General features: G+C 46.4%; 1 protein-coding gene across 5 annotated transcripts in view; it reads left to right on the top strand.

The window, feature by feature from the left end:
- The window catches only part of GAB3 (GRB2 associated binding protein 3), a 54,644-nt gene that overhangs the window by 9,627 nt on the left and 18,056 nt on the right, over positions 1-26,961 (top strand). For all 5 annotated transcript variants that reach the window (XM_042876594.1, XM_042876597.1, XM_042876595.1 and 2 more), the window contains exon 2: positions 25,553-25,856. In XM_042876594.1, the coding sequence (XP_042732528.1) occupies positions 25,553-25,856 (304 nt within the window). The remainder of the gene's footprint in view (positions 1-25,552; positions 25,857-26,961) is intronic.

Below are 26,961 nucleotides of genomic sequence, written 5' to 3'. Positions count from 1 at the left end.
GCGGCACTTACCTCGTGGTGGCCCCAGAGAGGCTTTGGTGAAACCCACCATCCAAGAACAGGGGACACAACCTGCGGATGAAGAGCCGGGCAGACCTGCTTGAACATTTCACCGTGCTGATCTTTCCAGAACAGGGATGAAGAGGGAGAGTCACAGAGATGCACCCAAGTGATATGTCTCAGGCATATTTCTAGGCAAATGAGTTGCATGCAATTTAACAGCGTGGGCTAGGTGGAGATTTCAACAGCGTCAGCCCCAGTTCTCATTGTTCAGAACTTACTGTGCACCCACAGGCACGTTTTGGTTTGACTTAGGTTCACTGGATTTGGAAACGTAACTTGGATCTCTATATGATCATAACATTGTGGATTTTAGTTCAGAGGTTGGGGTTTTTTTTTTGAAGACAGGAAGTGTTTAACACATCATCTGAGCTTTGGAGTAAAAGACATAGAGCAGGGGAAAGCAAATTCAGATAGAAAGCCTTGGTGTATTGATGGTTCAGGTACACAGGATCATTTTGTAGCAGGGCAGCCAGCCATTTCTGGCTGCACATCTGGTTTGATGCAGTCAAGATACCTGTTTGGATTAGAAAATGGTAATGCAGATTCACTCCACATCTGGTTCTGTCTCAGAGTGTGGTGGGATCTTCATGGGTCCTTGCTTGAACCAGCAAGAAAAGGCAAATGATGCAGCAGAACAATAGCAGCAAGTAGGCGCAGTGATGCAACTGATAGGCAATAAACTTTTCTTTTGCTAAATAAATTGCATCCATAATGGACAGAAAGACCAAGTAAGCACTGTCTTTAATAAGCTGCCGAAATTGAGCAGGTGTGCAGTCAGACTAGAGCGTTAGATCTGAAGCTTTCATTTAAATTTATCAGCTTGCACAAATCTGCTTGAAAAACCTTTTTGTCCTCTCTGAAAGGATTTCAGATACAAGTATTTGGCTGGACTCATAAGAAAAAAAGGCCTGAAATAGAAATGGCGTCTCATGTTCTTTAGCAATATCAGAGCTTACAGAGAAACCGGGAGCCAAAAAATGCGAGTCTCACATTCTAAATCAGTAGGACTGCACTTCTGGGCAAAATTTAAACAATCTGAGCGGTCTCCCCCACATATTCCTTACTACTAAGCGCAGCACCTTATAACTGGTGATAGCTTTCCTTCATTAAACACTGAAACTGAATATCAGAGTTGAGCACCAGGCTTCAGTGGGCTATCAGCTTTTGCATCAATTGGGTCAACAGAGATCAAGGGCAGAGCTGTGATTCTCAGCAGCAATGGGATGGGAAGAGGAGGGATCTGCCGTCATGAGAGCTCCAGTCAGTGAAACTAGGAGGTGTGGTGTGAGATATGGGATCTGCAGTTCTATTAGCTAGTAACTGGAAACCGAAAACCATGGATGTTAAAATGCAGGGTTTCGGTTCATTTTGCGTTATGTCTTTCAACAAAATGTTTCCATTCAGAGAGATGAGAGCCAGACAGTTCTATGGTGATTTCACAGAAATCGATAAGTTCTTCAAAGGAGTAAAGCCACCAAAAAAAAAAAAATCACTTTCTATTTGAGAGATAAAATCTGTGCATGGTGGAGCCATTTTTGCTTTGCGTGGCATAAGATTTGCATGACTCATGCACAAAGCGCAGCGACGGCCTCGAAGTCATGCATGATACAAAAGGTGCTGGGGAGTTCCCATTGCATCTTTGAATGGTGATCCTGTTTGATGGGGCAGCACCCACGGTGGGAGGCAAGTGCAGGTCACATCTCCCTGTTGCGTCAAGTTGTTCATCCAAAGAGCCTGAGACAAGACAGAGGCTGCCAAACAGCTGCTGTAGCTGACAGCCCCAGCGATTCCAGTTCCTCCAGTAGTGAAATCCAGTGGCCAGAGAGATCTCATGCACCTTCCCTGACAACTGCAGCCTTTTGGGAGTTTTAGGGAAGCACTCATCCATTTCAGAAAATCTCAAAAAATCCATTCTTTGTTTAAAAACTGACCCGTTTGCACCCCTCTTTCTCTAGGACATCCTCTTATGTTGCATGCTGTTGCTGTGGCTGCTGGGCTCCCTCTGCAGCGATGCCATTCAGGCTAGATTCTGAAAAAAGCATCTTCAGAACGAATAGCCCATAGCAGCCATTGCCAGTTTGCTGTCACATTGCACTGCTGTGCACTATCAGTGGTGTTAGCAGCTGCCTTTCTCCCCCGTGGCTTTCTAGCAAAACTCTTATTCCAGGGATATATATTCCCATGGGAAACAGCAGTAATCCAGGCTTTGTGGTACAGCAGAATTCTGTCCCACCAACCAGTGTACAGATAATGCTGGTGAAAAGACAACCACTACGTTGTCTCAAGAAGCTCCACTTCCAGTGCAATCTGCAGGAAGATTGTATGCATATATGCTGACGCATTAATTTAAACCCATATTACTATGCTGATAAATTTCTTGCTTAAATGTTCTTAGGAAAAGTGACATGTTTTTCCTTTATCTTAAGCCACTTCTAGACAATATAAACTAAACCAGGAAAAATGCTCTTTTTTCTGCTATCACAGCTATGCCAGCAGATACGTGGCAGCTTGGCTGTGCTTGTAAAACTGCAGAAAAGCCCTTGGATTCAAACAGTAACAACAAGAGCAGTGGTAAACCCCACTTCCCGGCGTACTATCTTGACAAAATTCCTTTTATTATCTTCTGTCTTAAGACCACAGTTCAGTTTCTGTGGATCTTTTGCCCTTGCTGTATTTATTTGGACTGCAAACAAAGAGAGCCTTGAATTCCTCCTGTATTTGTTATGGTCCCCATGGAGCCAGCACTGAAGCTACCAAAGGCACTGAGCTTGTCCAAGGGGAAACCCCAGCTTCCATCTGGGTGGGCTGGTCATAGGGCCAGCTGCTTCTGGGAGCCCCAGTGATGGTGGATGGGATGGAATGGAGTGGAACCAGCATTGGCAGCAGGGATATTTCACTACTGGACCTTTAGAGTGTCCTTAGCAGAGAGATTGCTATGTGCTGGGAATGCACAGGAAAATGTTTTTTCCAGAAAATTCTATACCATAATAATGATCTGCTGTAATTACATTCTGTACATACAGCAGCCAAACAACAATAAAAATATTCCAGATCTGTATTCGCTGTTTGTTCAATAATACACTCCAGAGTATCTGCCAGCTTCAGGACTGTGAGTCAAAGTGGAAGGTTTTGTGTTAGCAGAGGAAAAGTTCAGCATCATCCTCTGTTTTACTGTAAGGATGTTAAAAGCTACATTATTCTGACTCATATTTATTGTACGTGAAGTGAGTTTCTGGGATATTGTACATGCTTATTGCAGAACGGTTAAATAGGAAATAGTGAAATCCGCCATGAATTTTACATAACTCTTTCTTTCATAATGCACTTGTGCAATGGAAGAGTCAGAATGCAATGTTCTGACCATGTTTCCTCCATGCTTGAACACTAGTGATCATCTGAAAAAGTAAATGCTACATGAATTCAGTGAATCAATAGGTGACACATACTCAGTGAATTGGTCCAGTGAAGAAATCCCCTCCAAAGAACCAAAAACTTGCTTTATTTGCTTGGGTAAGGTGGTTTGTGCCAGGAAGGCATATGACAAGACAAAACCAAACTAGTTTGCCACCATTTGTACTTGGAGATGGCACTGATCTTCCATGTCAGACACCATTTTGTCAAACTGATCCCTCTGTTGTCACAGAATCACAGAATCACAGAATCACAGAATGGCCAGGGTTGGAAGGGACCTCAAGGATCATGAAGCTCCAACCCCCTGCCACAGGCAGGGCCACCAACCTCCACATTTAATACCAGACCAGGCTGCCCAGGGTCCCATCCAACCTGGCCTTGAACACCTTTAGGGGCAGGGATCCACAACCTCTCTGGGCAGCTGCTCCAGCACCTCACCACTCTCTTTGTAAAGAACTTCCCCCTGACATCCAACCTAAATGTCCCCTCCCTCAACTTCAAACCGTTTCCCGTTGTCCTGCAGTTATCAACCCTTTCAAAGAGTTGATTCCCCTCCTCTTTGTAGGAATTTAAATGCTGCAATGAGGTCACCCCGCAGCCTTCTTTTCTCTAGGCTGAACAAGCCCAGCTCCCTCAGCCTGTCTTCATAGGGAGGTGCTCCAGCCCCCTGATCATCTTCGTGGCTCTCCTCTGGACCCTTCCCAACAGCTCCCTGTCTGCACCAGGCTCTCAGTCCCTGCTCTCAGACCCCATCCCCAGCTTTGTGAGAACGGTGGCAACCCAGGAAAGGCGCTGAAGGCTGCATAGCAGCAAAAAGCAGCCTAAATGCTGGAAAACAGCCACCTTCTGCTTGAAGGTCTGCTCCGAGAGCAGCCTGACAGAATCTCACCGGTGTGAATCCTCTGAGCAGGATTCAGCACCCACAGTTCCAACATGACTCATCTTGTGGCTGCAAAATCCACAGGGCTACTTTGTCCTCTTTACTTTGACGCAGACATTATCAGGCCCAGCTTTCATCCTTCTGCTTTTGGAGGGGTCTGGAGGGTGAGAGGAGAGGCTGATGGCTGCTGACAAGGGCTCTGCCATCACAGATACCCTTCTGGCCTGAGCCCTTCCAGCCAGTGCGCAGCACCAGCGGTGTGCAGTTATCACCCTGCTAGCGCCGGGTGGTGCCGCCTCTTCCCGGTACCGCTATCCAGATCGCCATCTCCCTGCTGAAGGCCCAGCCAGCTCTGCTCCTCTCTCGTTTTGCAGGGCATGTCTGACTGTGTCACACAGCCGGCTTGATGTTGTTCCTTGATTTGCTCAGCTTTTTGGTCATTCATGTCATAAATGTCATCAATTCATAATTGCCTTTTACTTCATGGGACGTTATGGGGAAAGTGATGTGGGTCTGCAGGCAGCTGCATTGGCATGGGGACCCCGGAGCAGGACAGAGGCAGCAACTCTCTGCTGTGGCAGTGCAAGGCAAAACCGAAACGTGAGTCTTACACTCTGTGCACCTGTGGCTTTTCACTACAAATAAAACTGGGAGTTGTTTTATTTGTCAGATAGGACTGAGCACAGAATCTGCCTCCGAGGAGGAGTCTTGACTTGATCAAATGCAAAGTCCTCATCCAGCTCCAGCTTCCTTTCAAGGCAATCAGATTATTCTGCTTGATTTTAGTAAGAATTGAAACAAATGAATCATTGTGTATGTATTGCAACTCCACGACAACCGTACTGCAATAATATAATGATAGCGTACTGTATGCCCCATAATACTTAACTTTAAGGAATAACAAAGGCACAGAATAAAATACAAACATGATGGGTTTCAAAAGTGAGTTCAAACAATCAGTAAGACCAGAAGCTCTGTAAGTGCAGAACTGCTCTTTTTATCTATGGATCATTATTTCCAAGAAACAAGTAACAATTGTAAACACTTCCAAGCATTTGTCCCTTTGGGTATACGGTGTGTTAAACAACAACAAAATATTCTTCGTGAGCAGAAAAGAATTGTTGGCCAGGGCACTTCAGGCACAAGTGAATAATGGCTAACTTAGCGAGCAGTCATTAAGAAGAAAATTGCAAATGGTCATATTACCTGTTCATGGCAATTCACCGTTCACCTCAGCCTTGAAATGAAGACTTCCTCAGGGTTAAAGAAGGTTAAAGAAACCAACTAGAAACTTCTTCCTGCAGTAGAATTCAAAGCAAGAGATACAATTGCTGGTAAGAAAACAGCAAATACGCGCAGCGGTGGAAACCACAGAGCTGGAAATCAAGCCTCTGCTGAGCTGAGTCAGATTCTGTGCTTGATTACACTGCATGAATAAATTATTGGAAGGCACACATCAAGCTTTTCAGAAGTGAGAAAATAATTAAGATTTACTTTTTGCCAGGCAGACCAGAAATGGGCAGAAGAGCGTGACACCATTACTTTGCCGTGTTACTGGTTTATGGGTGTCTTTTTAGTAATAAAGTTAAAAATATCCTGTTGCTTCCAGCATAGATTGTAAGAATTTTAATATTGCATGAGTTGTCTAAGTATCTCAATCCATTTTGTTTCGCATATTACCTTTTTGATGATGATGATTTGACCTCACAATAAAAAGTGAAACAGTATATGAAAGGTAGGGTAAATGGAAATTGGCAGCAAGCAGTCCTTTCTTGATATGAGAATTAAAAAGTGGCACAAGAATTGCTTCATCTAAACCAAGAAGCAGATAGAAAACCAGAAAAAAATAGTAAGGTTGCTTTTTTTTTTAATATCTGCTGGAACCCAGCTGATCAAATGTTGCAGCTTTTGCCTGTTGGCAGCCAAGGCCGAGCAAAACTCTTTATGTTGTATGCTGTATATACCAAGACCATCAGAAAAATTCTGCCTTGCCTTCTTTGGAAGCTTTGTCAGTTTCCTCCGTGACTCAGGGGAAGCAGCTCCCTGGGATTTTGCATTGGCTTCCAACACAGCAAACAAGAAAGTATTAGCATGTGATTCTTCCAGGCCATTATAAAAATGATTTTCTACTTAGAAAAGGCTTTTATATTATCAGTAGTTAAACTTTCTCTCAAGTTCACGTATATCCTTGACTCTTACCGCATCTCCTGCCCTTCAAAAGCTTCCTACATCCATCAGCACCACAGCCAAACTTGTTCTCCAAAGGCCAACGTTGCAGCCACGTATACTGCATGGCTGAAGCACCTCCATGAAGTTCTGTTTAAGAGTCTGCTTACTTTTGGCAAGTTCGGCACTTCAGCATCACACATCTTCCTTCTCACCAGCAGGTACTTGACCTCCCAGTTGGCTTCATCTGAACTGAGCAGTTAGTCTAGGAGGTTGAGGAACAACCTGGTTCATTGAACCATTGTGGCACAGACCTTCCTTGTGCACTTCATCCCAGCGAGTCACATTTACAAACTGCTTCTCTGAAAAACACGGTGAGAAAGAGTCACAAGCGAAGGAGAAGAGTAGGAGTAATCCCGCATTCGGATCTAAGTTTGTGTCAAGTGTAGGATGCAGTTTAAAATAAGAGGAGATAATAGTTAGGGTTCTGTTGTTTCTTTCCACCTCTTTGAAAAGTCAGCTTTGATAATATTCCTTACCTCTTAAAAAAAAAAAAAGCAAATTCCAATGACGGACTTTTGCAGAAGTGTTTCATTGTTAAAATTAACCTTGAAAGTTAGCACGCTGTTTTTCATTCTGCATTTATTTCTATTTTATTTTTTCTTGTCTGACCAGAACTGGGTAGCATGCAAATGTCTTCTTGTGGTTTAAACAAATAAGCCGTGAAATCTAAAAATGGAAAGCAGTTACTCCTTTCTGTGTACAACCACTGCTTTCAGATGTCTCTTTTGTGTCTGCTACTGCTTGTGACTACGGCTCCATCTTTACTCAAAAATGAGCAGTTTTCTGCGTTGTTGGGGAGGAGGGATCAAAGGAAGGGATTTCACTGGCCTGGTTTTTTCCTTGAAAGGCAACTCCCACAATATCCCTGCCCTGGCATTCAGCACGGACCCACCGTACGGCAGGAGGATGGACCTTGCCTTTCCCTGCAGAACAGAGAGGATTTGTTATTCAAAATGTCAACTAATCTACAGTAGAAAGCTACAAAGGTTTCAAACACAGTGCCCATCCCTGAGCTCCCTTGCCAACACCCGTGGTTTTACAGTTGTGCTTCCTGTGTGCTGCTCTCGGCACTATGGCAGCGTGTTACACCCCAGTGACACCACACACAACCTGTATTCTCAGCTGGGACCCTTCTGGGAACACGTGCAGGCATTATTTCAGCCTTCACAGGACAACATTTCCCTCCTCTCTGTAACGTGGCTACCAGACTGCAGACAGCACTTTGCATTGGTACGTTTTCGTGAAAGCAGAACAAAAAATAATTCATTTTATTTTTCCTTTTCCTCTTTAATGTGTTATTTTTCTCAACTTGGAGCTTTTGCATTGAGTTGAGCTCTGAGTATTTTCAGTTAGGATGAGGCACATGACTTTAAAGAACTGTAAGCTACGTTAGCTTTTCTCCTCCACTCCCTTGGTCTGTGCCCTGCTGAAAGGTTTGATAGAGAGGTTTTGTAGAGGATAAATAAACACTAATAAAAAACTGACGACCATTCTCTTTGTTTTAAATATATATTATCCTTTACATTCAGAGTTGTTAGGCATTCTTTGCACTTTGAGAAGTCTCCAGAGGCTAGTTCAGTCATTCATGCAATTAAAAGTTAAGCATGCTTAAGTTGAAACCACTTTGTTCTTCGTTTGTGATTAATCGGGTTTCTCACGTTGCACTTCAGCCTTTGGTTTGCATACTTGAGGAGTATTTGGTTACTGAGATCTCCTTTATAGTAATGTTGAAGATCAAAATATGGTAAATTTGGACTCTAAGAGAGAGGGAGAAGTTGAAGACATCCAGAATCCTTTCCCGTTCCTTAAGAAAGTAGTATAGTGATAACACTATAAGGAGCTCTCTTCAAAAAAAAAAAGCAGATTATGGATACAGATGAAGAAAGATGAACTCACAACATTTATTAGCCTCAAATGGATCTACAGATCGTGTCTGATGATATTCTGGTTGGGGTTGCCTGTTGTTTCAAGGCAGCTGTGCAGGACCTGTCCCATGGGAAGCATCTCCCACAGATGGAGAAGCATCTGCACTGAGCTCAACCTGAGCGTCTGCTAGGTGGCTGAGAATTGTACTGATTTGTTGTCTTCATATCTATAGGTAAAAAATAAAAGTGTGATTCAGAGCTTGGCTTCAGCTGACCCATGGGCTGAGCTGCTGTTTGTTTTTGTAATTTCTATAGTTACACTGGAAGCACTCTAGGCTTTAGTTATTTTGACTGCTGAAATCCAGAAATAACTAGTTGGAATAAAAGTGTTAATAGCCTGATGGCTGTGTGAGTCATAGCACAGTGGCCTTTGAGACAAAAGAGAGATTGCTCTGAGCACAGCAGTGGATAAAGCCCTTCCTCTGCACAGCCTGACTGCAGGTCAGATTTAAACTTCCTTACTCAAAGCACAAACAGCTTTTCTATTTCTACATCCCAAGCTCCCATACTCCAAGATCCCTCTCAAATCCAAAGAAACTGAATGGACCGCTGCAAGGCCTGCAGAGGCAAACCCTGCCTGGTGCTCATTGCTCATTGCTGCCCCTCAGGGAGATGCCTTCTTCTGTCCGGGGAGAAGTCGGGCATTCCTGTTGGCATTCCATGGCCTACTTGCCATCCAATGTTGGTCACCCAACATTCAGCTGAGAAAGATTTCCTCATATCTCACACACACATTTGGGTATGGTGCTTGCATGGCTTTCCATGGTGCCTTGCATTCACGCAAGAAGAGGAAACGTCCACTCAGTTTCATGACACTATACCCAACATCTACATTTCAAATGAATACTATGAAATTGCATTTTTCAGAAAGAAAAAAAAGAAGGTGGTTTAATGGCAGTTGGTTGGAGTCAAGATTCTCAGTTCATCTTGCCAGGCACTGAACAGGCTTCAGGTAGTGAAAATGGTGGGGAGGACTTGGACTGCAGCCCGAAGGAGTCAGGCTCAATTCCTCAAAGTATTTCAGTTTAACTGAAGCTAAAAGACTGTTCCTGAACTTGCTGTGAAGACTGTGAGTACATTCTGGAGCTGGGATCTAAAGTGGGAAAGCAGGTGATTTGGTTCTAAATGATTTGGCTTTTTTGGTACCTTCAGGAAACAGGCTGCATCAAAACACTTTCTGTCAGGTTGAGTTTGGGAGGTTAAATAGTGTGCTTATTCTTTAGGATAAATGAGTATCATATCCTTTGGGATGCCTCTCAGGAGAGAAGGCCTTTCCTAATGCTTCCAACCGTCCTGAAGCCTCAGGACCAAAATGCTCTAGGGTGTTTGTTTGTTTGCTCTGCACTCAAACTGCTCTTATCTCACATCACTTTTTGTGGGACTCAGCTAGCAAAAACAGTGCCTGTGAACTTCACGCTTCTGCTTCTAGCTCCTGACACAATCGCTGCTTCTTGCGCTCTGTAGATGGAGCAGATCGTGTTGAGTTTTGTTGTTACTGTGAAGATACGGTACCATGGGCACAGTTTCCTGCTCTGTGGCCAAGCCAGGAACTGGGTCAAGCAGCAAAAGCAAATTGTTGTCTCAGTATGAGAAGATGTGCATCTTTGGGAACGGGGCATGGGCCAAACTACAGATCTTTCTTTTTTTGCAGACTTTAGGAACTTCGAAAGAGCACATGCAGATATTCAGCATAATCAAACACTTCTGCTGACACTAAATTTGCCTGCTGCCATAAGAGTACCTTGATGCTGATGGATCACTCAGAACCGTGGTGCAGGATGCCCAGTTGAGTTTGTGTCAGAGGACTGAGTTTGGAAAAGTTGGCAAATCCAGCAATGCTTCACCTTGGGGAGTGAAACTGCAGGAAAAGGGAGCTGAAGTCTGAAGCAAGTCTGAGCAGCAGGTGCTCTGTTTGCAGCTTTGATTTTCTAGGGCAGCAGAGAGCCTTTGGGGAACTGAGCTGCAGTGTTTTGAATTGACATTTGTGCTGATTCTTTGGGGAATCCGCTGTTGGTTTTGGGCTGGTAAGGCTGCTCTCACACCTACGCATGGCATTATGTTGTACTGCACCACAGGCTTGCTTCACACACCCTTACCGAAGCGTGAACAATCATGTACATGCCACTGGTGTGGTCTTTTCGATGGCAAAAGTGATATGAGGTGTAATTGCATATTGGTCCTTAAATAAACAGGGAGGTGTGTCTGCAGTCACCCGTTCAGGCTCTGCTAACAGGGCAGGAGGGAAAAACCCACACGTATGAGAAACTCAGAAGAATCTGTTGACGTGAATTGTTCTCATGGTACTTGTGAAGATATATGGTGGTTTCTTACCACACAGCAACCAAATGAATTGGTCAAATTGTTGGAATGAAAGTGAGATGAGAAGGACTAATTACTCAGCCCACCGATGCCTTTAAATAGTGGGTGAATAGATGCTCTGTGCTGTGACAATCCATCACTCTGCTTTTGACATAAGTGATTGGGGTGGAAAAGGAGCACCGCATGCAGCGCCATTTATCATGGGCTGCATGTTTTCTTCAGACTGTTGGCACCTGTACTTTTATTTTCAGCTGCTTCCCTTAACTAGATCAATCCCTTGGATAGTTTCCCTATGTACAGCGTTAGTTGCTGATGATGAGTGTTACCACAGATTTTGATCACAGTTTAAATGAGAAGGTAAAAATCCTTACATTAAATTAGAATGTGTTGATATCATTTTTTTTTCTATGGGTACTTCTCAATTTTTTCATCAAAATACAGTCATTAGTTCCTGTCTAATGGTTTACCTCTAAATGTAGTTTTAAGAAAAAATCTGGCACTTATTTTTGCAAATGAGGATGCTCTGTATCTCTTCACAACTACCTCAGCCTTTGTGTGGCTTAGTATACAGTTACTCATGTTTTTATATTTACATTTTGAAATTAGAGAGTAAGCATTATGCAAAGCTTTTACTCCCTCAGTAGGGATTATTTTATGTGACTTGAAACAAGCTGCATTTGAATGAAACTGGAATTCAGTAGAACTGCACAAAAGAATTAAAGCACTTAAGATTAATTATTTATGTGAAATTCCCTACAAATAAGCTAGATGGTTTTTATACAAAGTGCAATCCCTCTTTGATTGCACTACTTTTCTTTGTCTTAAAAAACAATTTGAATACAAAATTCCAGTTTCTTTTATGCTGTTGTTTAGGAAGAAGTACGTGGAATGCACATAGGAGCCAGAACTGTAGTGCTAGCTGAAGAACCGTGAAGCCCATTGCAGCTTCCTTCAGCTCTTTAAGAGAACTACTGTGCACTTTAGCCCAAGCCCTGGGCTCGATGTTCCCTTCCATGCCATACTACAAAACCATGTTGTAAATCACCTATGTTGACATTCATCCTGAATTTCCTTGAAGCTAAAAACCTATGAACGGTATCCATGCATGGAAGTGCTCAATGCATTGGTCTTGTGTTTTAGTGCTTGCTTGCAGCACAAATGTGATGTGGCTTTGGGTAGCTGGGCTTTTGCCTGTCAAGAACAGCTGGCTCCGTTATGACTTAACCTCTCTGAAACATTCACTGGGGGAAGGCACAGATACAGCCACTGGCTGTAGGGTGGGAAGAGCCCTCATCCTAGGAGAGCTGTTCAGGGAGCAGACAGGGCTGTGGCCACACCGCATGCACGTGGCATCTTCAGCAAATTCTGCTTGGAGACTATGGGCCAGAGGGGTGCTAACCTGCTTTTTTCAGCCCAGGATCCTGCCCACCAGGTGACAGTATGCTCAGCTGTTTAAAGGATTATAAGTAAAAAGCGAAGATCATTCCTACTGCAAATTTCAAAGAGAATCAGAAGCAGCCAGTTGAGTGAGTCACACAAAGAAACTAGTGCACATGACTTGTGCACAGTGATTTTGCCTTCTGATGAGTAAAATACAAGAAACATCTAAAAATCTTTGTTTAAAACACGTATTTTCTTAATTTTTGGGGATGTTCCAGCATTTCAGCCAAATGACAAGAGGCCATCTGGGTTAGGCCATGCTTTGTCTCTCCCAGTAATGGCACAGTGTGGGGACAGGACAGCAATCACAACATTTGCACTGGAGTTCACTACCAGCTTTTACTTCACTGGCTATGGCTGGAGCTGGTTGGCACTTCTTTACCTGGTAGCAAGTGGAGATCTTGCAAGGACCACTGTGAGCTCCCATGCACTGGCTGTGTTTGCAAAACTTCTAGGTTTCAGTATTTTTGTCTAGCACAACAGGGTGATGGATGAAGACCATCAAAGAGTGCCACACAAGATCTGCACCAAGTCCTTTTTGGATTCCCACTGGTGCACAAGTTTACCACACTGAAGGCACTAGCTTCCATCACTGTTCAAAGAGGAGCTCCAGCCTTCTCCTATGTGCCCCACAGTGCCAGAACAACAGCACAGCACAGGCCTTGGGCTACTTCACCTCCTCAACCATATGGTGAGCTGAACACATCTGACTTGCAATGCTGCTCATGAAGGCTGCTTTTTAAAGTCAGGGAATGTAATGGAAAGATGCACAAGAGCTGCTAAAGGTGCAATGAGAGCAGAGCAGCTCTTTGCTGCAGCCCCAGAAGACTGTGGTAGGGAAAAGCTGGAGGAGGGGGGGAGGCTTGCACAATGCAATTTGCTCACATCATCCCAAAGGATCAATTTTCAAGCCATTATCTACTTTCCCACACGTGCAAGCACATGTACCTCACTGATCTGGGAAGGATTTGTGCATTACCACCTGAGGAATAAACATCCCTGTAGGGACACCATTTGCTTTAGGGGCTGTTAATGGCTGCCCAGGCCCCGCTGCCCCACCAAGGACAGCATGCAGTGCTGTCCGCTTATTTTTCACTGAGGCACATCCAGTGTCTTTGGGGTCTTTTAAATCTGTCTTCAGCCCAGACACAGAGCTGAGGCCTTCTCCATTCCTAAGCCAGCCCGACAGACACAGCTATCTAGCAAGTCAGACTAGCCCTCCCTAGCACAATCGCAGGAAGTTATTCCAAGCCTCAGACAAACCCCATTTCTATCTCTGGAAGAGTAAAAGGTCAAAAAACACCAGGCTGTAGCAGTGCCAGCAGCAGTAATCCCAGCAGCCCCAGCGCAGCTGGAGCAAGCTGCGTCCCTGCAGGGCAGGGCTGAGGCACTGGGGCTCTGGGGGCTCGGTCACGGCCGGCCTGGGCCCACAGGAGGCCCAGCAGGGGAAGGGGAGTGCAGCCCCCGGGTTGGGGAGCCAGGTCACAGGGGAGCCAGCGTGCTTGCAGGCCCACCCGCCCTGCTGCTGGCTCCCAGCCACCTCCCCACCCGCTGCCGGCAAGAGACAGCGCAATTAGCACAAGTCCTGATTAGCTCCTTCCCTACGCTCACAGTGTGCTAGCAAAACAGGAGGTTTCTGGGGCTCCAGGTCGTTCTCCAGCAGCGGCTGTGTGGTCCCGGTCTGTTCAGACCCAGGAAGGCTGTGCTTTGGTCCCTACTGCAACACAAGGAATCTCTTGTCGATCCCTGCTGTCCTCACAGGGTTTCGGGAATGGCACCTTCCCTCCTGAAACCGTTTCCCTCCTGTTGTGTTGCTTTCCTTTCTGTTTGGCACTGGCAAGAAGACCCTCCCAAACACCGCAACAACCAGCCAGGGCCTGGCGATGCTGCAGTGCATCTCTCCCCACACATGCTTGTTTTGTTTGTCCTTCTGTTCTTCTCATTCCTGCTTTTCCAAGTTTCTTGCTGGTTTGGGTCTCCTTAAGCTTTCACTTTAGCTTTCCTTTTGAAACCTCTCACAGTCACCTACTTCTGCTTTGCTGCTAGGACAATAACCCCCGACACCAGCCCTGTTTAAGCACAGCCCTCATCTTTCTGCATGCTGCTGCCTGCAAGCGGCACAGCTGTGCTGCTGCTGAAGGCTGACAGCAAAGGGAGTGGGGGAAACCTTTGGTAGTTGAACCATTTTGCTTGGAGAAGTGGGAGAGTCCAGGCAGGGCAGAGCGTGGCCACATGGACTTGTGGGCAAGTGGTGATCTCATTCCTCACTGTTCTGGAAGCAGTGGCACCCGTGGAACACCAGGAGGTTTTGGTCATCTGCTGCTTGCTTTGAGCAGATCCAGTATACGAGAGTGTCTCAGCATTCGTGCTATTGCGTTCTCCTTCTTTGTGGATCTTTCCTATGGAGTTAGATGAAACAAAAAGCACTTAAAAACTGAAAATGGGGTTATATGATTTCAAAAATCACAGAGGAACTCTGAGCTCGCCTGAATTTCACTTCAGATCCTGTTTAGCAGTGCAGGTTGACAGCGTCAGCATTAGCATTAGCCGCTCTTAAATTCACTTCCCTCTCAAGCACATGCAAGTGCTGCAGACTGCACTCTGGACTGTGCATTTTTTGGATCTGAGAATTTAAGAAATTTTGTCTGGATTAGGCAGAAGAGAATGACTTTAAAATCAGTAAGAAGCCATCTGGCAAAGCCTCCCCATCAGAGGAGAACAGAGCTGCTGGAGTTGCAGCCGAGCGTGCTTCAGGTGCCTCCTTTTGGGGTTGGGGGGAAGAAGCGCTGTGACAGTGCTGCTGGCACCCGGACCAGCAGCAAGTGGTGCAAAGGCACAAGGCAGCATCCCCATCCTGAGAGCTGGCTGGTGGCCTCCTTTTCTGGGCGTAGTTTGACGTGCATAAACTCATGAAAGAGGGGATAGGGAAGGGATGAGAAAAGAGAGAAAAGCTGCAGAAAAGCAGAAATAAACACTGTAGTTTTGAAAACGACTGTGGAAAAACCCAGCTGGCTCTTTGTCCTCACTTTTGTAACAGTAACATTGATCCTATTTCACCGTCCCACAAGCACATTCTCTGTTCATAGTTTTACTGCTAAAAAAAGAGGGGGGAGGGGGTCTGGGTAAGCTGCACACCACTGCTGCCTGCCTCCCAGTTTACCAGTTTCCATTTGCTACGGATTTAGCTTTTGGTGTTTAGTAGATCAGTGCTCTGACAGGCTGAAAAATGATGGAAAGGGAGCTATTACCGTTCTCCCACATTGCTCATATTTGAGATACTGTTGAGAACGTTAATTGCACGTTGTTCCTGATAGATCAAGCTGAACTTTCGTTTCTGAAATCTGTTTTCACTCCCAAACCGTTCCACTCTTCGTGGAGTTTGGCAGAGAGCTTCACTCCTGCTGCGCTCACACAGAGTCTGCATTACAAAATACTGACGACTGCCCGAATGTAACCCCACAGAGAAGGCACCTGCTCAGGAAAACTGGCCCATCCTCTGCAAGCTGCAGCAGGGAGGTTGGAACCCTGTCATGTTAGTGCCATGCTGAATTTTGGCTTTCCACACCACAGGGATGGTCAGACTGAAGGGCGCTGACTGCTGCCCATGGCCAGGGCCAGGAAGCAGCTTTGGGGCACCTTGGGCTCATGGCTGGTCTGGGTGCTGCTGTGGCACTCAGGCTTCCAGGCAAAGCTGCTGTTTGGCAAGTCGGGGGATTTCCTAGGAATAAATCACCGCACATAGTTGTTTTCAGAGCTGCTGTGATCAGAGTGCAAATCTGCAGCATGAAGGCACTCCAGAATTTGGAGCATTGAGGCAAAAGCATACAACGTGCCAAATGTGATTGTTTTCCTTTTGCAGCCCGTTATATTCAGAGGTTGAGGAAATGATTTAATATTTCTGAACATGTTGTGATTTCATCGCTGGGTTCAGCAAGGGAAGTTTGAGAAGGCATGCAAATTAAGATAAACATTTAATACTCTCTTGGTGCTGGATTTGCCATGCTGCTTTCTGACCGTGTGGCTCAGGAGTTATAAATGAATAGCAGCACCATGCAGAGGTGCTAGCCAAGGGCACAGAGATGTCTTCAGAATGAACCAAGGCTGCAGCACTACACTAACAGGGGTCTGAGGAAACTTAACTGATCTGCAGCTCACAGCTTGAACGTCCCGCATCAGGAGGGGAGAAGAAAAAGGACTGAGAATGAGCGATGCAGGTTGGGAGCAGTGCCAGCTCTGGAGCACCTCGCTTGTCGATGTGAGGCTGGCAGAGAGCAAAGCAGTGCAGTGAGAAAAAATGCGTGGGTCTGCAGAATTTCACAGGCAGCAGCGTCGTCCCACTGCAGAGCAAAGAAATGTGCAGCTCGCCCCAAAGCATGGCAAGTTTATACGATGGCTGTTTGGATACTGGGGCTGACTGGAGCCAGCTGACTTGGTGATGCACACCTCGAGCTGTTGAGGTACGAGCCTGCAGCATCGCCCTGCACACCCTGTTTGCTGGGAGGAGACGTGGGACGCAGCAGCAACAGAAGAACTCCGACAGCTCCGAGAGGATTCTTAAACAAACAAAAGAAAACCTGGCACGGGGAGCTCTGTTTATATTTTTCCTAACATTTATGTATTTTAAAATAAAAAATGATGGGCAGGAGATGTTGTGTGTTATGAGCCATATGAGTGATGACCACTTTTCCACAAACTAAGGAGAAAGAAAAAAATAATTCTAAAAATGTCTAAGAACCAGCTCAGTCTCCTGTGAAATGTAAAGCAGAGAAGATTAATTTAGAAGAGCTTTTAAAAAAGAAGGAAAACCAGTTCTTAAAACGCACCGCTGCCTAGCAGAATACCGAGGGGTAAACTAGCCATGTAGTTGATGGCAAGGCAGCTGAAAACAGCAGAACTGCAATCAAAATAGATGTCTAAACTCCCTAGCACTGGCTTTCTAACACTGTACTTTGAAATGAGCAATCGGGTGAAAACCCAGCTGTCCTCCTGCAGCGCTGTGCGGCTCAGCTTGGCCCAGCTCAGCCCCCACACACCCACAGCGAAAGAGCTCGCCCCATGCATTTCAGCCCCATGTGTGTCACTTGGTTTCACCCACACACTTAGCATACCCTTAAGTACAGTTATGATTTTTACTACAGTGTGGGGCAGATAGCACCCAGCTGTAGGAGGGCCTCTGTTGCCGTGATACAGAAGACGTTTGCAGTCCAGCTGCAGAAAAGTTGGGGCTGGGGGCAGCTGGTGTGTAACACGCATACCCAGGTTAGACCCACAAGCAGTGAGTTCATTGTCTGATGTAACTGATAGAAAGGCTGCTCATCGGTCCGAGACAGATTTTCTTTATTGGGATAATTCCTTCAGCTCGTGTTTCCATTTTTGGGAATCTCTCAATTTCTCAGTGCTTCCTGTCAAGAGGAGGACCTGGCCCTCTCCAAGCAAATGGGAGCTTTGCCATTTACTTCAATAGAGTCTAAATGTCATCTCAAAGGCCGGTGGCTCCCACGGGAAGGACTGCAAGCCAGCACATAGATCCTAGCAGAGATCTCCAGTGTCTGCACAACAGGGAGTGCACCAATCTACTGGGAACTAGTGCTCCTCACACAGCAGGGTCCAGAACTCTTCTGGGCACTGGTGGTTACTGCTGTGATGTTGGACCTCTCTCTTTTTCTATTTATCTCCATCAGAAAGGTTGGTTCTTGTTTCCAGTGCTCTTGGCCTGCTCCCCAAAACAAGCCCTCCCATGCATGTGGCCTGCTCTCCGCTCTGCTGCTTCTTCCTTCACTCTTCCTTGCTCCAGGCAATTCTGAGAGAGAAACGGAGTGCAAATGTCAAAACCTTTGCAGCATGAAGTGGGGAGTTTGATGTGGGTGCACAAGAGATCTGGCCCACGGTGGATGTGGAGATGTGTGTGACACCAGCCCATCCCTGCACTGAGCCATGCTGTCATCGTTGGGCAGAAGTGTTGCAGCGTAAACATCTGTGGCTTTCTTTCTGATCGTGCCGGCCACTCTGGTTTTTCTTCATCAGATCCAGCAGGGTGTTGTTAAAGAGTTGAGTTACCAAAAAAAAACACCAAAAAATGGTGCTGTGGTCCCATACTAATAGAGTCACTTTGCCCAATTTCCTGTTTATGTTCCTTCTCTTCAGAGCCGTAGCATCATGTGAGCTCAGACAGTTATAGATAGGCTGCATGACTGTTGCTGACCTCACACCACATGTTCAGTTAACAAGGTGAAACAGCAAAATTTGTTCTGTTTGTGTAAAAATACTAAGAAAACTGCCAGTTCTCAGTAGAATAGAAGAGAGGGATTCCAGATAGCCAGAGGTGGGGTTCAATCTCTAGGCTTGAGGAACCTGCAGCTCCTTCTGGGCAATAAATGCTTTGCACATCTGTATTTACATTGTGCTGGTGACTTACAAGGAAGGGGATTAGCCCCAAGGTGAGTTTTTCTTTCTTTAGCAGGGGAGTTTTGGAGCTCTTCCATAAAAGCTATTAGTTTAGCAAATTTGCTAAAAATTTGTTCAAACTTCAGTCTCTTCACTGTATACATTCTGCTACGTTTGCTTCCAAAAATAACCAGAAAGTCCTTTGACTTGAGTATCTTCAGCCATCCAGCATATGACCGTACTCCCTGAACAACCTGCAGGCAGCCTTGCTTGTAGTAAGATCTCAAGGATCCACGCAGAGCCTTGTAAAAATCCTTTCAGATTGAGCAAGAGTTTGGGATTAAAGCCTTTCCAAGAACTTGAACTTACCTCTAGGCAAGATGCTATCTCATTACTGTGTCGGTATTAAAGAATTTATTGCAAACAATTTAGAAAGATCTGAAAGGTTTCCAGGCTTTTACTTAAGTTTTACACAGGTAGTTTTCATGCAGCTGTAGGAATCCCTGCTATGCTGCATGAGGTTTCAGTGGCCCCTTTTCTGCTGACAGAAAATGAAGTTTTGATGTTAAACCCAGGAGGGCCTGTGAAAATGTGTTGGTTTCTTCTTTCACCCTGTTCTTAACTGATTTCTGCAAAAAGCCCAGCCCAACCCGTCGCAAGAAACCAGGATTCTGCTTTGCAGCTGGTGAAGGAGTGGCAGTAAGCCAGAGGAGTGGGCTGCTACCTGCTGCCCTCTGCCATATCATGGGTAAATAAGGATTTCAGAAGGAAGAGCTGCACCACAGCCTGCCCAAAGGCAAACAGCACACAGGGGTGAGTGCACAGCTCCAATGTGAGACAGGCGTGCTGAGCATCAGGAGCGCAGTGTGGCTCTGGGAGCAGGTGTACCCATAGCAGGTGAACTGGTCAATGCATATGTGCTGTGTAACAACCCTGTACCAGCTGTCAAGTGACTCAGGGCTCAAGGTGAAAGAAAGCACTCTAGAAATTCATGCTGTGTTCAGGATGATAATAATAATGTCATTTTAGATGCTGCACATAAGAGTGCTGTGAAGGAATATGGAACTAAAACTCTTGGCTGGCTGGTGAGGCTGTAAACATCCTCGTGTGAAGGGCCCAGCCTGTGAGTCTTCACTGTCAGGGAGCTTGACTGCCTGCAGAAACAGAGCAACAGCCAGGAGGTGTCATCTGGGGGGCAGTGAGGAGGGATGAGTGCTTTGCTGAGCCTGCCCTCGGGAAGGAAGAAGTGTGCCCCAGCCGAGAGGAGGGCCTTGGTGGGAAAAGATGCTTCAGTGTCTTTAAACCAAGCCTGATCGTTCTGGGGCTGTCTTCTATTGCTGGGATGTCTCTTCTGAACCACAATCTGCCTGACATCTCTGTCAGATGTGAAAAACAGACAAAATGAGAAGGTGGGAATAGCACAGGGGTTGTGGTAGGACAGGGTGTGACTGCTGTCCACAGGCAGGGGCAGGGCCCAGGGCAGGCTGCCTTTGGCTCTGGCTAGCCTCTCGTAGGGCCATCAAGACAAGTGATGGGCTGCTGAGAGTGATGGCAGCCCAGGCACAGTCCCACCTGTAGGCACAGACGCCTCTTCTAAAAGCCCATGAGACAGACCATCTTCCCTGCCACGTTGATCCCAGTGAAACACAGATGGACACATTGGTGGAATTACTTTCTGTATTTATGAGTGATGTCATTTTGAATTTTGCTTTCAGAACTTGTTTTCTTATCTTCTACAAGGTTTCTAAGAACCTAAACCTCCCACGTTTCAAGGTCACTATGCCTTTGACCCTCTGAACCCAACTGTACCCATTTGCTTTACAAAGAATCTGCATGTTTATCAAACAGCAGTGACTCATTCTGTTGCAGATGTTTCCATATGTAAAGCACCATAAATATCATGGATTGGGATGTGGAGCAGGCGGTGCGAAGATGTGTAGGTTAGGAGGCAACATTTGAGTCTGGGTCTTTTTCTTTGTTATTTCAGTGTGTGTCATTTTTTCTGCACAGACCGCAGGCTCCTTTTTATGAGAAACAGCAACAAAGGAAAAGCTCCCTGCTTCTAAAGGACGTCACTGTCGATGCTTTATGACGAAGCTTTCACTGTATTTACAGTCCAGGAAATTTTTAGGTTTGCATTTTTAGTCAATGAGCGTATCTGCACCATCTTGCAGAGAAGGTATTTCCCCTTACACTTCACACCTGTGGCATCTCCTCCAAGGAGAGCTCGTGCTGCCTTTCCTGAAATAAGATTCATTTAGAGTCATAGTGAAACTACCATGAGCAGATAGACAAGTGACTCAGTAAGTGAGTCACTGCTTAGCAGATAGAAATCGAGTGTTAGACGGTAGTCTGTCCCAAAATCATTGCATTGTAGTCCAAACTGCATTACCAATCATTGCATTGTAGTCCAAACTGCATTACCAACCTGTGCTGAGAGCTGCTGGGAGTCCAGCTCTCAAAGACATGGCTTGGCACAGCCAAGAAGGGAGCAGCCTTTGGGAGCATCGCCAGTGGCCAGCTAATGGAGAAAAACTGCTGCAGAAAATGTCTCTTCCTGCTCTAGAGGTCACATTAGTGCTGCACGCTGATGGAGGTGGAGGAACAATCCCAAAGGAGGAGTATTCCTCTCTGGAATTGAATATATATTGATTTTTCTTTCCCAGCTGTAAACTGTGAGTTTCAGCCCCTCATTGATGAATAAGGTGGTAACTTCGGAGCAGAGAATAGGAGGAAACAGCAAGCAAGAGAGACAAAACCCAAGCTGAGCCCGTGGGTGATGGGCAGGGAGCTCAGCTGTCCTCAGCAAAGGGGCACGCAGGCGGTCTCATTAAGGAGATTTATTATGCAGAGCTGATGGGATCCGCCGCCCAGCAGCCAGGACTGAAATAGCAAAGCCGTCGCTCCAGCTGGGGAAAGGCTGGGTGCTTTCAGAGGTCTTCTTCATCTCAGATTTCCGCAATTGAGCTAATTGCCCAGCAGGGCAGGCAGACAGGCTTTGCTCCTACAAAGTCTGGCAGGAGGAGCACCCAGCGGCATCCTGGGCTCCTGGAGCATGAGGATTTTGTGGTGAGCTGGTTTGACCCTTCCTAATACTCTGCCCTGTAGGTGGGCAGCTCCAACCCTGCTTTTCACAAGGCTGTCCATGTATGAATTTTGACTTTCTCTTTGAAATCGTTTATAGGAAATGATATCAAGTTCCACCTCTGTTTTTTTCCCCTTAAAATAAGACAGCTAAAAATAATTCTTTGAAATCTTCTGTCCCAAATGCTGGCACTGCTGCAGGACAGTCACCCCATGGTTTTGCTGGCGGCCATCCCCAGGGATACCCTGTGGTTTGGCCTCAGAGGGTGTGTGGCTCAAAGCCAGCCTTGCTGTCCTGCTCTCCACTGAGCCCTTGGCCTTTTTTCCGCTGGACCTCCCCGTGGGACCTCACACTACCAGCACGTGGCTGCTGCTCATCCTGCTGCCCTCGCCATCCCTGTGGCTTTGCTCTGTGCAGTAAAGATTATCCTTGTGGGGGAGTCATGAGCATTAACTTAGCTGGTAAAGAACATCAAAGTTTTTTGCTATTCTGTGTTTTGTTATTACAACCAGAAAAAAAACCCAAAACTCACAGGACACGTAATATTTCAAGTCAGTTTACCTTGTGCAGCTTCTACGTGCTCAGACACCGGTTATCTCACACCAACACGTGTTCCCTGGCAGGAGGTAGGCAGCCTTGGCTGAAGCCCTCCTGTGCCGGCTCCCAGCTCCCACTGTCCCCTGTTTACCAGCTGGCTCTTGGTAAAAACCTCGCAGGTTTGCTTGTGGCCTGTTTTATCTGGCACTGCCTCCAGCGCTCCTGCACAGCAGCTGCCCATGTGCAGCAGCAGCCCGTGTTCAGCTCCGTGCTGGAGACACCAGGGTGTGTAGGCAGCTATCGATTTCTTAAAATCCCTCCCAAAATGAAACAGAGTCACTCCTCTCCCCTCTAGAAGCAGCTCTGCCACATCTAAAGTGAGAAATTCAGAAGTATAGAGAAAACACTGCTAGTCTGTGCTGACCCGAGCCATGGGCTGGCACCCAACCAGCACTGCCACAAGCTCCGGCTTCCTTTTGGCACCGAACGCTCCCACTTATGAAGGGCAAATGAAAATTGTTCTGGATTGGCACTGGCTCTTGTCTGATTACAGCTGTGCTGTTCTGATACAGCCTTCTCACAAACAGCACTGCCCAGGATGGAGGAGCACAGCCGTGGTGCGGGACAGCCCCAGCCGGGCTGAGGGATGAGGATGAGGAGGAAGGCTCATGCTGCTCCACACCATGTCCTGCTCCATGGGACAGGTCACAGCAAAGAACCGGGCCAGGCAGCACATAGATAAGCAAAAATGGTTTCAAGCACAAATTTTGCAAGTAGAGCTTGGTGAAAGCTTCAGGATGGAAACGAACTATTTTGGAGAAGAGAGTGGTAGGACTAAGAATGTAAAATAGAGTAAGAAGTGGGAGAGATGGTGCCCACCCTGCAATGGGGGATTCATCAGTTTCTGTTGGTTTTGCTCCCTTGGCAGCAGGTAAGGAGCAGCCCCCAGCAAAGTCCTCAGTAGCTCACCCTCCCCTTGCACCCACACTGATTTTGTTATTTCCACCTAGCCCTATCCTCTGACCACACGTGATGACCAGTTTCTCACTCAGCATCAGTGCCACTCTCCTCTCCCAGCAGTGTGAGCACCAGGCAGCCCCCCACCTCCACTCGCTGTTCCCATCATCCTGCTCAGGCTGTCTGTCTGCAGGGAGCAGGACATCAGGCTGCCCTTTGGCTCGCACAATGCGCAGCTGTGGCTTTGGCTCTCCTACTGGTTGCCCAGGTTCTTCTGAATCCTACAGGCCTTTAGACTCACTAAATCTTCTTCCAAAGGTATTTCTCTTCTTGTTGCTTAGGGGTGAGAATGTGCTAGGAAAGCTGACCTGGCTGTCCCGGTGCATCTGCAGGATATGCATGAAGCATGCATGGTGCTTGGATTGAGGGTGGTGGAGGTGTGAACTCTACCTGGGACTGTACAAAGCAAGATGTCTGCTGAGCTGTGCCCCACTGTTGGAATTAGCTACTTAAGGAAGCATTTTCTCCATAAACACTTCTTTTCTTTGCTTCCATTTCTTTTATTTTTGGGTGGGGGAACATTTTTTTTTCTTGGCTCCCACACAATATCTTGGGCAACTTGGGTAATTATCAGTAATCTGATGTTACCTCCAGCTAATTCCAGCAGAGACTAAATCTCTTTCAAACCTGGTCAGGTCATAAATTTGCTTTGTTCAATACTTTGCACTTCAATTCTGCTTTGTGTCTGTTCCAATACAACCTCCCCATTGAGAGCCACTCCTTTCCCTAGGCTGCTGCACACTCATTCAGCCTTGCAAGAACTCTAAATACTGCAGCCTCTGGTTCCTGGATGATGTTTTTGATTTGTCCTTTGCTTTCAAAATAGATTAAAGCTGAGTAGATATATTTATAGATAAAATATTGTGTGAGTATGAAAACACTGAAAAGCTTTGCCCTGCAAGAAAGCCTCTTGAGTAGAGAAAAAAACAACCACTTTTTCTTGACTAATGGCTATTTTTTGTTGATTGTTTTCATCATTGGTGTATCCACAGGAACTGCAGGTGAAATGTGTAGTGCTGATCCCTGAGTGTCCCAGAAAGAACTTGTACATGTTAGTGAAAACATCCTGAAATCAGCTGTTTTGCATCAGGGCCAGATGGTTGGATCTGACAGTTTAAAAATGGTCACTCTGAAAAACAAGCGTGAATTTGAACCCAAGCTGTTGCCCAGGTCTGCGTTGTGATGAATCGCTTTGCAGTGAGAACATGAATAGCACTGAGGCAGGGAGGTGGTCCTGGTTGTTCAGATGATTCCTTGTAGAACTCGTAACTGCTGCAGCGATTAGAGCAGCCAGCTGTATGCTGTATGGTGCCTGCGCACCTGAACGGCATGTGAGCCCCTTCACCCCATGCAGCCAGGAGCCCCAGTGCCATTTGTGTGGAGTTGGATGAGGGGGAAGCTCCAGCACCTTGTTTCAGCTTTCCTTTGCAGAGCTGAGCTCGGGGTGGATTCCTTCTGGCGCTTGAAGTAAGCGTGTTGGTGACAGCTCTAATCAACACAGGGACACTTATAGTGCTGATGAGCTAAAACAGCTGCTGTAAAAGTGGGGAATGTTGTTTTGTTCCTAGAAACTTGCATGTGGCTTAATGAAGTGATGCAGCATCTTTGTCCTCCCAGAGCTTCATTTAAGCCTGTACAGGATCCATACCTTCAGCCATAGCAGCTAAGGAGGCGCTGGTGCTGACAGGGCTTGGTTCAGGTTAAGAGTCACTGGAAGCAGCATCTGTGTAAGCAGATGTTGTTCTACACTGTTTGGGAGGTTCTTGTTTAACTTCAAGCACTACAGCTCCCATAAGGTTAGTTCTGGGCTTCCAGATGTAGCTGACAGCTCATTAACAGGTTTTTACTGCCCCTGGAAACCAGCAGGTCACCTGCAGGCCTCACTTTGGGCAGGAGATCCTTGTTGCCAGGTGTTAGCTTATGTGCTACAGCATGCAGGGTGGGCCCAGATATTTTCATTTCACAGAGGGAAATGCATTATCTCTTCCTGGTTCACCCACGGCAGCTAAAGGCAGGTGAAGCATCAGAGGAGCTGCACCATGCTGGCAGGCCGAGGGGGAGAGGAGGGAGAAGCCTTGTTCCTCATGGCCTCCCAGCTGACAGCCCTCTGCCTCCTACCGCAAGCACCAGCTGATAGTAAGCACTTTGGATGGAAGTCACACTTCAGCCAGCTTAGTGAAACACTCGTAAAACCTGAGAGAAAAGCAGGCGTGCGTGCGATTGCTGTGCTACGCTAATGGGGCCCTGTCTGTGCTGCCCGCAGGCCTGGCGGAAGCGCTGGTTCGTGCTGCGCAGAGGGCGCATGAGTGGGAACCCAGACGTGCTGGAGTACTACAGGAACAGCCACGCCAAGAAGCCCATCCGCATCATCGACCTCAATGAGTGCGAGGTGCTCAAGCACTCGGGGCCCAACTTCATCAAGAAGGAGTTCCAGAACAACTTCGTCTTCATCGTGAGAACCACCTATCGCACCTTCTACCTGGTGGCCAAAACTGAGGAGGAGATGCAAATCTGGGTGCGCAACATCAGCCAGATCTGCAACTTCGGGCATTTAGAAGATGGCACAGGTAGGACCATGCTTGTCTTGGGGGCTGGAGGCTGCCGTGGGTTTGGGCTCTTCCATAGCATTGCTTGGGGCAAAAGGAAACGTAGACCGTGGAGCAGCTCTGAGGTGATGCTGGACCCTGATTTGAAGATTATCAGGGATCTGGCTTCTGCTGGGTGGAAATAATAGCTGGCCACTTGGTCTCACATCGATGAAGCAATTTCTGCTAGAATAAACATCAGGCCTTTAATAAGAAAAGGTACTGTTTATGTGAAAAGCTGACTGTTATCTTCTGGGGCCGTTTATTTCATTACACGTCCCATATTTATTTAGTTTGGCTTAATGCAAGACACCTGTTCCTGGAAAGTGTCCTGCAAAACTTGTATTTTCTCAGGCTTTGTTGGATGTGGAAAGTGCACAGATTTGGGTGTATGTATACATAGCTCAGTATTTTTGTCATTGATTTATCTTTGCCTATTAATGAGAAGAAAAATAAAGCAAAGGCAGAGGACAGAAGAGCACTGGGAGAACATGCCTAGACTGAAGAGATGGTCCTTCCGTGCAGCACGAAGCCGGCCTGTTCTGCCAGGCCCTGTGCCTGTGTGTAGGCAGGAGGGTGAGTTTCTTGGAAAGCTTCCAGGAGTTAACCACTCCAAGATGGATCTAGCCAGTAATTAAAGCCGGGACCTGTGTCATCATTAACCTGCCTTTCAAACGAGAAAACTGGGCTCAGATAACAGCAATCTGTCTTTCCCTTGACATTTCCAAGGGGCAGATACAGCAGCAATTTGAGAGCTTTGTAGGAAGTGAGTCAGAATAAAGTCCTTTGCCGTGACAAAAGCTAGCAGAAGAGCAAAAAGGGCAGTGATGGAGAGACCTGGCCCCATCCAAGATAACTCAAAGGGCAGCAATATGTTCAGGGGTGTCACAGTGTGACTGAGCAGACTGTCCTGCCCTAATGCATGTGTTAATCCTGGTGATGGCAATTGCTACTTGGACATATCGCTACCTGGTAGCAAGAGGAAGCAAAAGGTAATTAGATGTTTTGTTTTAACCTGTTACAGTTCCTGGCCTTCTTTAATAACTTTTTCAGTAGTTCATTCTGAGAGGAAATGGGAGTGGGAAGA

This window comes from Lagopus leucura, unplaced genomic scaffold (genome assembly GCF_019238085.1).
Source record: "Lagopus leucura isolate 7727_CA_CO unplaced genomic scaffold, USGS_WTPT01 Super-Scaffold_100016, whole genome shotgun sequence".
NCBI classification, from domain to species: domain Eukaryota; kingdom Metazoa; phylum Chordata; class Aves; order Galliformes; family Phasianidae; genus Lagopus; species Lagopus leucura.
This window is presented reverse-complemented; position numbering and strand designations above follow the sequence as displayed.